Source organism: Myxine glutinosa, chromosome 1 (genome assembly GCF_964187855.1).
Source record: "Myxine glutinosa chromosome 1, kmMyxGlut1.1, whole genome shotgun sequence".
In the NCBI taxonomy this organism is placed as follows: domain Eukaryota; kingdom Metazoa; phylum Chordata; class Myxini; order Myxiniformes; family Myxinidae; genus Myxine; species Myxine glutinosa.
Genome location: NC_136261.1, coordinates 24,726,638 through 24,738,956, shown reverse-complemented (window position 1 = coordinate 24,738,956; position 12,319 = coordinate 24,726,638). Strand labels below are relative to the sequence as shown.

The 12,319-nt window shown below is 43.6% G+C and overlaps 2 protein-coding genes across 7 annotated transcripts in view; one reads left to right on the top strand and one right to left on the bottom strand.

Moving 5' to 3' along the window:
- The window catches only part of LOC144889489 (uncharacterized), an 880,122-nt gene that overhangs the window by 505,954 nt on the left and 361,849 nt on the right, over positions 1–12,319 (bottom strand). The gene's annotated exons all lie outside the window — the stretch shown is intronic.
- The window catches only part of LOC137412765 (carnitine O-palmitoyltransferase 2, mitochondrial-like), an 84,567-nt gene that overhangs the window by 18,265 nt on the left and 53,983 nt on the right, over positions 1–12,319 (top strand). For all 6 annotated transcript variants that reach the window (XM_078769769.1, XM_068098066.2, XM_078769761.1 and 3 more), the window contains 4 exons: positions 154–361; positions 558–762; positions 2,197–2,544; positions 5,208–5,411. In XM_078769769.1, the coding sequence (XP_078625895.1) occupies positions 154–361; positions 558–762; positions 2,197–2,544; positions 5,208–5,411 (965 nt within the window). The remainder of the gene's footprint in view (positions 1–153; positions 362–557; positions 763–2,196; positions 2,545–5,207; positions 5,412–12,319) is intronic.

The following is a 12,319-nucleotide window of genomic DNA, read 5'->3' as shown; positions in this document are numbered from 1 at the left end:
TTATTACACATTTAATGACATTACTTAATTCGAGGGAATGGCAGCAGAGGTAATGATGGTGATAATTATCAATGCAATTGTCATGTCTTCCATCAACCAACCTTGCTCTGGGCACCCTCCAATCCGCACGGACATCGCCTGCCCGCCTCGAAGCCTTCATTGAGGACTCGTTCTTGAATCGCAGAGAATCTCTATGCATCAGCAATTATGGTATAAACATGGGATTGACTCCTGGCTCACAGCTGGTGTGTGCCACAAACCTGGTTGTCTCGATCGCTCGATTTAATCGCACTCTCAAGGCTGATCTGCTTACCCCAGCAGATAGTGGTGGCCTGGCTCACAGAGATGGCACTGGTTTTGTGTGAGTGCTTTTTTATATTCTTGCTGCCTTGGATTTTTGTTATTTGTAAACTGTGACATTGATTTAACTTTCACAAATTGTTTCTCATTAAAATGATAATTCTGATTCCACAAGTTTAGAATTTAGATAATTATAAAACATAAATATATTGTCCTTCAAACGTCTTCAGTTGCTCATACCACAATTGCCTTGACAGGTCGGGTTCTCGTCCAAAATCATATCTGATGTGCATGTCCCAACTGAATCATTTGTTCGGTACAAGCCGCATACCTCACGAGTCACGAGATGAGCTCCAGACCATACTTGGCTCCCGCCATCTTTTTGTGCTTCATAAAGGATACATATATACCTGCAATCTGCTTGATGATTCGGGCTACATTCTACCTGCAAGCACCATCATGGTAAGGGAAATGGCCATCACTAATACCTTGCACACTACACCTGTGCTCTTTCCAACTGATTATGTTCAAAGTGGGCCAGATACCCACCACTCAGGCTTGGGTTTATAAAGGGGATGTAAAAGGGACAAAGCACAGAAAGGGCAGAGGGTGCAATACCAGAAAGGATGCGTTAGATATCAGAGAGCCCATCAACTGGTCTGCAGTGGCAAAGTGACAGGCCCATAGACTCAGCTTCATCGCTCGAGATTCCAATGATCATGACGACATTCGTTTCCACTATGTCAAGCTAAGCAAGGCAGGCAGGGACACCATCCCAAAGGGGATAGCTGTATTTCATCATGATGCAGATGTCGGCCTTGGAGGTGGATAAGAGGTCAAGTGTGCCACGGAAGGAGTTTGCATGACGGAGGCTGCCCAATCGGCAGCTGGCTTTGGAAGCAAACTTTGAAATTTGGTTTGCTCAAAAAAAAGATCATGGCTGATAGTGAGATCCAGGAGTATGAAAAACTGAACTTCCTCAAGAGGGTTGTGATGAAAGCAGATCTGGGGGGGTGGGGGGAGCTCCGGCTTCTTTTTTCTCATGAAGCTACGGCTTCCCCTTCGCTCCCACCTTTTGTTCATATGTGTATTGTACCGTCCACCAAACAGTGATGACTCCATCTACATCTTGCTGTCTGATAACAAGGATCAACTTCTATCTACTCATCCCAACTCTCTCTTGCTCATATGTGGTATGGGGCTTTATGCGGTTTACAAGGACTTTGGAAAGGATTTTGTAGTCCGCACAAAGCAGCGAGACAGGCCACCAATTTTGTAAAGAATGTAAGTCTCCTTTCTTCGGGATAAGGCACAAAATTGCATGGCGACAATTGCAAGAGGTGCCAATTTGATTAATACACCTGCCTGATGAAGTAAATGTATTTTATTTGCCAGATGTAAGGCGCCCCTTTGTATGAACTTTTCGAGAGCATGACTTGGTCCCTCCTCAGAACACAAGGGTGAAGGGCAGTCCAGCATGCACACAAGATTCTTTGAATGTCCCTCCTTTTCTATTGTTTGGCATTTTCTGCAAGCTATGGAATGCACCTTCTTTTCTATACTTTGCCACATGGCACATACAATATAAAGGGGCATTTTCTTTGCCCATGGCATTTTTCCCAAGAATGTTATATGTGATATACAGCAAATAGCAAAATTGTACGAAGTATCCATAGTTTTAAACATAGCTGTATCTTTATTACTGACTGACACAATTCTCTTGCCATTCACACTTCAACTGAAATTATATTTCCTGCTTGTCAGACAATGAATATCCAACATGTATATTAGCAAATGACCAATATCCCCTTTGTTCCATTCTTTTGCGCTTCTGTGCGTTTCATCAGCCTCTCATCAAAATCCGTTCTTCTCATTGATGTTCTCTTTGTTGTACAGGCCAATCTTCATCATATTCTGTCAGAATCACGACCTCCAGTCAAGTTTCCTGTGGCCAGCCTGACTGCAGAGCGACGAGATGTTTGGGCACGCTTGAGAAAGAAACTGCAGGCTCAAGGACATGGATCGGCCTTGTCCCTCATTGAGTCGGCCCTCTTTTGCCTCTGCCTGGATGACCAAGACCTAAAAGAAAACAACAATCAAGTATTATTTGGCAGTGGAGGTGATCGTTGGTTTGACAAGTCTGTACAAGTCATTGTGGGAAAGGATGGATTTACTGGGATTCAATTTGAGCATTCGTGGTCCAATGCAATGATGGCAATGTACTTCATAAATATGATCACCCAGGTGTGTTGATAGTAGGTTTGTACAGGACCTACTATTTTCATAAATTGTTTTTCTGTTTTTTTTTTTGTTTTTTTTTGTATACAAGATCGAGGCTTGTGAAAGAGCGAACATTAATCACACAAAAAGTCAAACCGACACATAAAACACAAAAATAAGGGGAGCGGAAGACAAGTTGGGGAGAGAGGGGGAAGGACACAAACACAACATTTGAGAGCAGGGACATCGGGAGAAATGTGGGAGGGGGGGCTTGGGGGGAGGTGGGAGAGGAATAAAACACATGAACACTGCAAGGACTTCCAGGAAAGAAGTTGGAATTTCAAAAAAAAGTGTATCTGGGGTGAATTAGTGGGGGTAGAAAAGATCAAGGTTTTGGATGGGGGAAGATAAGAGATGCTGGTAAACAGCTGTTTTAAAGACCTGGAGGGAGGAGTGGGATTGAAGGGAGTGGGGGAGTTTGTTCCAGAGGCAGGAGAAAAGGGGAATGAAAGAGTGAAGGTGAGCAGAGAGCCGAGATTTTGGCAGTTTAACCATGAGAGTTGCAGGCAGATCTTGTGCGACCTGAAGGAATATTGGGGTGACAGAGCACAGAGAGAGCTGGGGGAGCAAGGCCGGAGAGGAGTCGGTAAAAGACAGAAAGACCACCAACCTGCCTACGGCAAGTGAGTGAAAGGCCCTCGGAGTTAGCTTCATCGCAAGAGATTCCAATGATTCTGAAAGCTTCGCTTTCAACAGCGTGAAGCCGAGCTGGGTGTGAGGCAGGAAAAAGTATTCCATTGAGCTGCGGATGAAAGCCTTGTATGTGGTGAGGAGCTCAGCTGTGCCAAGGAAGGACTTCGCACGACGGAGTATGCCCAGTCGGCGACTGGCTTTGGGGGCCAGCTTGGAAATGTGGTTTTCCCAAGAAATATCATGGCAGATAGTGAGACCCAAAATCCTGAGCGACAGAACTTCTTGGAGATGGTTGTTGAGAAAGTAGATGGGAGGGTTTTCCAGTCGGTCTTTTCGTAGAGACATAGTAAGAGTGTGAGATTTGTCAGGATTGAAAGACATGTTCCACTTGTTTGACCAGTCTGTGATTTTGTCCAGGTCTGCAAAGAGTGAGGAGGCTGCAGACTGCCGATCTCAGGGATGAGGAATGGAGCAGCAGATAGTGGAGTCATCAGCAAAGAGATAGAGAGGATTTTCCAGAGAGTCGGAGAGATCATTGATGAAGACCAGAAATAGCACAGGGCCCAGAACACTACCTTGGGGAACTCCAGCCAGAACAGGGAGGGGAGATGAGAGAAATCAATTCAGGGCCACACGTTGCGTATGACCAGAGAGGAAGTCTGCAAGCCATGAGTGGAGATTTCCATGGATACCATAGGAGGAGAGTTTGGTGAGCAGAGCTGGGTGCCAGACCATATCGAAGGTACGTAATATGTCAAGTGAGACAACTCTGATTTTCCTGTTTGGCATTGAGGACCTCCATCCATTGTTGAGACAGCAGAAGCAACATGTCCAGAGTAGAATGACCTGGTCTGAATCCAAATTGATGATCAGAGATCAAGCCATTGGAAAAGAGGAAGGATTTGATATCCGAAGCAATGATGGATTCCATGACTTTGCTGATAATTGGAAGCAGGCTGATTGGTCTGTAGTTGCAAGGATCTGTTTTTGCACCTTTTTGTGTAAAGCGGTAATGTTTGCTGATTTCCAAGATGCTGGCAGATGACCTTGAGCAAAAGAGAGGGTGAAAAGAACAGAGAGAGGGTGAGATAGAGCAGCAGAGCAGGATTTTAGGACCCGTGGACTGATGCCGTCTGGTCCAGTTGCAGAATCAGAGTCGAGGTTTGACAAAAATTTCTCCACCTTGTCAGGAGAGAAGGACACAGAGTGCAGGAGCAGTTGGGTTCGACTGGGAAAGATGGGAACAGAGAGAGATGGATTTGGGACACAAGATTTTGAGGCGAACACAGAGATGAGGCATTCGGCTTTGTCACGTGCGGTGTCAACTGTGTAGCCATTTGAGGAAAGGGAGGGGATGGAGGGGGAACAAACACCACAAACGGATTTGACCAGACCCCACCAGGATTTGGAAGAAGGAGAAAGGTTTGAGAGTTCAATCTTGAGTGTGTAGAGATAGTGCTTCATGGCACTCCTGAGGGTAGACACACACTTGTTCCAAGCTTGGTGGAAGGAACTGAGATTGCCTTCAGTTGGATTTGCCTTCCACGAGGCAAAGGCAAGTTGTTTCAGGGCAACTGCCTCACCACTAGATTCAGTGTACCATGGACTGGAGGAAGGGTAAGACAACTGAAGACGAGATGGGATAAATCTGTGCATGAGAGAGAGCAGTTTGGTTTGGAAGAATTCCCAGGAAGAATTGATGTCAGAGGCAGTAGAGATGGGGGACCAGTCCAGATGATTGATGGCTGCTTGCAGACCGTGCCAGTCAGCCTGAGTGAAATGCCAGACTCATCGGCGCTGATGAGGCTCTCTGAGAATGGCCAGAGAGCTGTTCACTTTAACAAGCACATGATCAGAAGAACCGATTGGAGCAGAAGAAAAGCAGCAGATATTTGTGCTCTTTTCCATTTTATTTCATTCTGCATACATGTATGGGTATTTATTTTGGTCACTTTACCCTCTCCTTGCTTTTTGTTGTTGTCTCCAAATAAAAGGACATTCAGAACCGACCAGCTGTGACCCATGAAAATTCTGTGATGTATCTGGAACCTTCAAACGGTGTACAGAGATTGGAGTTTGACCTCGACAGCAGCCTGCAGACTGCTGTTGTAACAGCCAAATGCAATCTCCAAACAATTTCTGCCTCTACTTCCTTCTACCGCCTTGAATTCCAAGATTATGGAAGCAATTTTCTCAAGGTTGGTGAACCCTCAAAAAAAATTGTCACAGAAATCATTTAAATACCATGATGCACATGTCGGTGTGAGCGTTTATGAAGATTTCTTCATTTTAAAGTTTTTTTTTAAATTGACATGACGACTCATGGAAGAACAGAGATGATTTATATAATTGCAAATCTTAATAAACATGATTAAAAGCTAACACTCTGATTACCTCTCCCACTGATGGAGGTTATGTTTTCACCCCGGTCTGTTTGTCTGTCTGCGAGTACAATATCTCGAAAATGTATGATAACCGAGTTTTTAAAGTGATGCTTCACCATTGAGAGATACAGCCAAAAACGACATCCTGTGTAGCACGACATATCAGAGTTATGAATGTATTCGAACAAAACTAGCTGGGCAGGTTGGGTGTGTGACAATGACTAATTGATTTGATTTTGGTTGACGTCCGGATGCAGATCAGGCCATTTCGTGGGATACAAAACAAACTGTTCAGCGTGGCGGAGGTACACGCTCCACCGGGTGCCGTCCAGTTTGTTTGTTTTTACAGTTGAGGCTTGTGGACCAGTGAGAACACGAAATAAATCAGGGCTAAGAGAACAAAAATAAGAATAAAGCCAGCAGATGTGGGTGGGGGGCACAAACAGCACACTTGGGGGACAAAATGGAGGAAGACTTGGAGAAATAAGGTACCGGGGAAGAATGAGAGCAAGCAGAGGACACACGGGGTGAACAAGATGGATACATATTGAGATCGTGGTGAACAGATTTCTTGAAGACCTGAAGGAAACAATGACACTGACGAGACTGTGGAAGTTGGTTCCATCGGTGGGGGAAAAAGAGAAAAATGAGTGTCGGTGGGAAGTGATTTTGGACTTTTGGAAAAGGATGACTCCAGACTAAGTGCACCCTTCAGAAAACTTGGGGAGGGGGTTGGAGGTGGGAGGAGTAGGACAGAGCACATTCTTGGCAGAAGGTGCAAGATCTGAATGGAAATAGAAGGAAGGGAGACCACCAACCTTTCTGTGATGGGAAAGTTTTCAATGATTTTGATTTTGAAGGAATCTCATATAATTTGTGGAATAGTGGGAGATTCCATTGATTTGGAAGGCCTTAGTTTCCTCGGCGTCAAGTTGAGCAGGGTTTTGGGCAGTGCCTCCAGCCCAAAAGAGAGAGCAGTCACCCATCAAGCTGCAGACAAAGGCCTTGTAGGTGGTGGATAGGAGTTCAGGTGTGCCAAGGAACGATTTTGTATGACGGAGGTTTCAATGTATCATTGATCTTAAGAGACTGCACATAAACGTTATAAACGGTGTACATGTTTGTAGCAGGTGTATCGATTATAGGTGGGAATCCTACATTGTCTTGGGTCACTGTTACATCGCTTCAAACAGAAATATTAACTCCGGTCCATCCACTAACTTCATGATGTTCAGCTGTGTGCAGACGGGCTACCATCCACAAAGTTTATTTTGCCATGCACCTTGCAGTACCTCAGTGGAAATTACTTCCACACATTTCCATGCAGGAAGCCCACAACATTCACCTGTGTTTTATACAAGAAAGTTCGCAGCAGATATCAGTTCAAAACTTATTTGCCTTTATTTTAATTTCTGCAATACCATTTACTCTGAGAGGGACCTCCCCAGACTGAGTTTCCTCCAGTCTATCGATGTTATCCCAAGCCACAATGGTGTTCACATACGGCTGGATGTTTTCTGGTAGTGGTTTTTATTATTTGATGTTGCAGCCATTTTTTGTTGGCACAAGGCAGCACGTTTATTTCATCGATTTGCGAATAAACAATTCCATGGCCACAGCGATTTTAACATTTGAATGGGCTCTACATTGTTTGTTGGAAATTTGACAGTATATGGCAGCAGGACGTACTTTGGAGGCTTTCATTTGCTGTGACTTAAGCCGGACACAATGTCTTGTCCAAACTAATTCAGTAGTCATTGCATTCTCGGAGAATATGCTTCATGTTGACAATCCATGCTGCTGGTCAAGAGAGTAAGTAAAAATGTTCTGAATTGTTCAGGAATACTAATACCACTTTCGTAGCTCAGACGGCTTTGGAAGCCAAGGCATGTTAGTCTCATGACTTTGTATAGATTTGCGAATACACAAAGCAGCCTTGTCAACAACTTGGATGGGGTTAATTGGATGAGGTATTGGATAATTCATGCATGTCTCAAAATGTGATTTGGAAGCTGGGATCTTGAGAAATTTTCTGGAAGAACAACAACTTGCCTCTTACCATCTTGTGGAACCTCAGTGTAATAAACCTCCAAATTCAGCCTCTGATTTTCTTCAAATATGCTTTTTGGTGGAATCCTTCACTTCCTGTACACCTCATGACTGCATGAATGACAGTGGCATACTAGTTAAATTAGTCATATTTACTAATTTCAGATTATCCAACAAATCACATCTAATAGGTTTTTGAACTCTAGCCTGGTGTAGTCTGATTCAGTGCTGTTCATCTCTTTGGCCCGGTTGCATAAAACTCCCTCAACCTGAAGGAAAGATTTCCCTTGAGGTACGCTGTAATTCCTTAGCGGAGGATTTCCTCAAGTGTTGTTGCATAAACAACCCTTAAGGATAAGGATTCCCTTAAAGCTAAGGAAATCCTCAGGCGCTGTTGCTATGCCAGAAAACCAATCAGTGATAAGAAGAGACGTCCGAAAGCAAGAACACGTAATGAACATGTAATTGTAAATGACGCTTGTTATATGTTGCATGGGGAATATGTGCTTGTGGATGAAGAAGGAATAAAATTCATTTTTCTGAGTAAAATCCAAGGAAAAACAACACATTTACAATTTACAATGGTCAAAGAGAAACACTGCAATTACTGCACTGCAAAGAGAAAGCAATTACAAGCACAAATACAACTTACAAGGGTGCAAATCACAATAATAAAAAAAACACAAGTCAAAAATCACAACCTGAAAAGCTTCGTCCCTCTTAACCTTAACGCTTACTCCATCTCCAATTTCATATTTAGACATGAACCATGGACCCAGCAGAATCACTCTCCGGGGAAAGGTAGAGAGGAAGAAAAGAAGAGGAGGGGGGGGGGGGAATGAGTTTTTGGCTTAGGGTCGGCCCTTGCCTTACTTAGGCACCGTCGACGGACGGGTATCGGTCCTGACACAGGGAGGAGTGTGGGGTGGGGGTGGAGGATGGTCAGTCGGTGTGGTGCAGTACATGGTCGCTCGCGCATGGTCGATCATGGTCACTCCCTCAGCCATCATGGCAATGGTCTTTTCCTCAGCACAACACTGTTTATCCACAGATGGCAGGAAGGCGATTCTCCAGGTTCACAGCAGATTTCTGGCTCAATTCCAAGGTGGCAAGAGGCACCTGCGTTTAGCCTTTATATTCACTTAAGCAGGGTGGAGCCTGGCCGCGCACAAAGCCTACCCATTGGTACACCTGCAGAATCTCCACCCCACGCTCCAGTCAATCATCCACGCTTGGGGACCCTCACCACCGAGCATCCAGTTTCTCGCGTTTCCCGCGAAGGTGAGCGCCAGTTATCTGAGATAGACCTTATCATGTTCTCACTCCATCGGATCACACACAGCACACCATTTCTGTGAATAGATTGAGCTTTTTTGGGAGCTCACGCAAAACACATCAAGCTCGATGAAATCAAAGAGCGAAGAGGAAGAAGATCATAAATGAGGCAAAAAGGCACACCCGAGCATGCGCTGGAAGGCGCCAGACAAGTCACGTCCCATGTACTAAACCAACAACAACCAACACTGGCATGGCCACTTTATTTCCTTGAAAAAAAAATGTAACTTTACCAACTAATATTTCTCATTACCTCGTACAAGTCAGCATGCACATGTGAAATAGACAAAAGACAAAAGACATCACAAAACTGAAAACCACAACAGTATTTGCACATGTGCCTGAAGACAGTAGACCAATGATGCCAGGTTAGAGGAAAAGCACCATCATTGTATTGGCTGTCCTTAGGTACCTTGGGATTTATACTGCCCCATTGACACATATGCAACCACTCATCCATCAAGAACATAGTCATCCAAGTGTTTGAGGCATGAACGTCGACGGCCTGACATCCTGATAGGAGGCGACACGGTTGCCGTGCTGTCAACACCATGGCGTTGGACCTGGGAATCACAGGGATGGGCAAGCATAGAGGTCTTGTAGAATTCCTAATCCCTACGACTAGAACTCCAACAAGGAAAACTCCAAACTTGGTACTCACGCGAGGTTTATTAAAACTTTAGAGGGTAGGGCATAAACGAACTGATTCAAGCTAATTACTATACTAAGAAATGAACTGAACTTTAACGAAGCCTCGTTCTGCCGGTCGTGGCATGGCACCGCCGTCTTCTTCTGTGCGCAGATCTTCTCCTCCGTGGTCAGCGCTGCTCCTCGAAGTCCGTTTTTTTATATCATAAATGCTTAGTTCCTTATATGAGCATGGAATTCAAGACTCTGCACAGACTCCCCGGCTCAGACAGTGAGACACTCTGGTTTCTATCTTGGAGAATTCTAAGAGCCATTTTAGACAGTTGTTATCTGTTAAAATGATAAAGCACCTTTATCTGTTCCCCACAGGTCATTCCCTTTTTGACCCATCCGAAACAGGAATGTTACTCTCCAAGTTTCATTTCACAGAGAAAAACACATTTTAAGAAGAGGAGAATATAAATAATTATATGCCTCCACAATTCCTCATTTTTTTCTTTTTGTTTATATTAATCATTAATCTAAACATCAACCTATTTAATATTCGACCCATACATTTGGTAATCCAATTTTCCCATTCATAAGGCATACACTGTCATTCTGGAAGAATATGATCACAAAACATTTCTCTTTCCATATTAATAATGCAATTCACTTCATTTGCATAAAGCATACAACACTTCACCTTTACCAAAACACAATAATTTCAGTTCACCATTAAAATAATAAAACATCTGCAACATTTGGCAATACGTTTGCTTTGACACAAATGTTGACTTTTTATTGAAAAGAAGGGGCTGATCAGTCGTGTTTGAAATTCAAGTATTAAACATTATCTTCTGATGTCTTCATGGCACCTACACTATTTTGCATAGGATTTTCTGCTGTTGTGATCGCTGGGCAGAGTCACAAACTGACCCTGCATTGCATGTAACATTCTTGCCACTCTTGCTGTGAGCCATAGTAGATTTGAACAAGGCCTTCATCCAATTGTCGTCGACTTGCCTCCTCACTCATCATGAGTATGGAGCAAGTGTTGATGTGATGCTGATTGGCCAGCAAGATGTGGAGCAGGGATGCCGGATGCATCCACAATGATGTTGGGACCATGGTACTCAAGTTGTCCATGGTCCATACCAGGTGCAACCAGCAGAATCGTGCACAGCTGTTATGAAGGAAAAAGCGCAGCCGTTCGCTTGCAGCTCCATGCTGGCTCCCCGGAAGTTGGTGAAGTAATAACACACATCACCGCATTCCGTGGAAGTTGCAGGTAAAATGTCGTTGTCCTGCAATTGCTGACGTGATGAATGTTCGAGGCATTCGAACAAAAGTAGGTGATCGCCCTTCTTTCAGATGTTGCAGTGTGATCCAGGCCAATGGTTACATAAATCTCCCTTGGTGAAGGTAAACATCCATCTCCAATCTTACAAAGGAGTATGTCTTCACCATTCTTTGAGAAGGAGGGTGTATGCCAAACTTAACTTCATTTTAGCCACAAATTTTCTTTTTCGAACTTCTTTCCAGATGTCGTTATCACTCCATTTGAGATGTGACCTGGTCTTTCCTTTACTCAACCACATTTATATCTGCTCGCCACACAGATTGAATTAGATGGGGTACATTGTAACATGAAATCACTATATTTTACCTAATCATGTATATCTTATAACAGCTTCACATGAATCTATCTATAATTCCAGTAATCTCTGTGTGTGTGTGTGTCTGTCTGTCTGTATGTATGTATGTATGTATGTATGCGACCGCTGTTTCTCGACAACTACTGGTCCGATATACTTGAAACTTGCCAGGTATATTGCTGGGGACCCGAGGATGTGCATTTTCAAGGTTTGAAATTAATCGGACAAGTGGTTCCCAAGGTATGGTCACCGTACTCACAAGCCGTTCGCTTTGGCTTTGCGCATGGACCAAACCATTTCATGTAAATAGAGGGGGGGGGGGGGGGGGGGGTTCTGTGGTCGTTGCGAATGGACCAAACCATTTCATGTAAATAGAGGGGGGGGGGGTTCTGTGGTCGTTACTGCCACGTGGTTTCAAAGTTTTTTTTTGTTGTTGTTGTTTGCACGCATGTTTTTTTGCACGCACGTACGGGCAAGCACGTACGGGCGTGCCCGTACGTGCGGGCACGCCCTAGTAATATTCAAATCAGGTATGTGTTTTATATTACTAAACTAAGAATAACATCCACAATTGCTTTTAGGTTAACATAATTCAAATATTAAACTCATGCAGTTATTTTAACACTACTCAAAGAAAATAAATGCATATATAAGTAAAATCACAAACAGGAATATCTAATTCCCAACAAATCTTGCAAACAGCAAACTATGCATAATGTATTCTTATCATAGTCCTCCCACTTTTTCTTTTAATAGTGTAACTTATGGTGATATGAGTTCACTAGCTCGTAAAACGGACACAATTCACAATGGTTTGTTATGCCCTTATCTTAGCTCTATTGTATTCATTTGCAATATTACTTGATTCAATCTTTTAATCTCAACATTTATGTCACCATAAAAGTCTTCCTCTTGTGGTTCCACATGTATTTCCTCATTTGTTGCTTCATTTATTTCTGCACATGGTGCTTCATGCACTATCATAGTGTTATTTGTTATCTTATTTAAACCCACCGTCACTAAGGCTTTTAAGCAAGCCACCACTAAAACTAT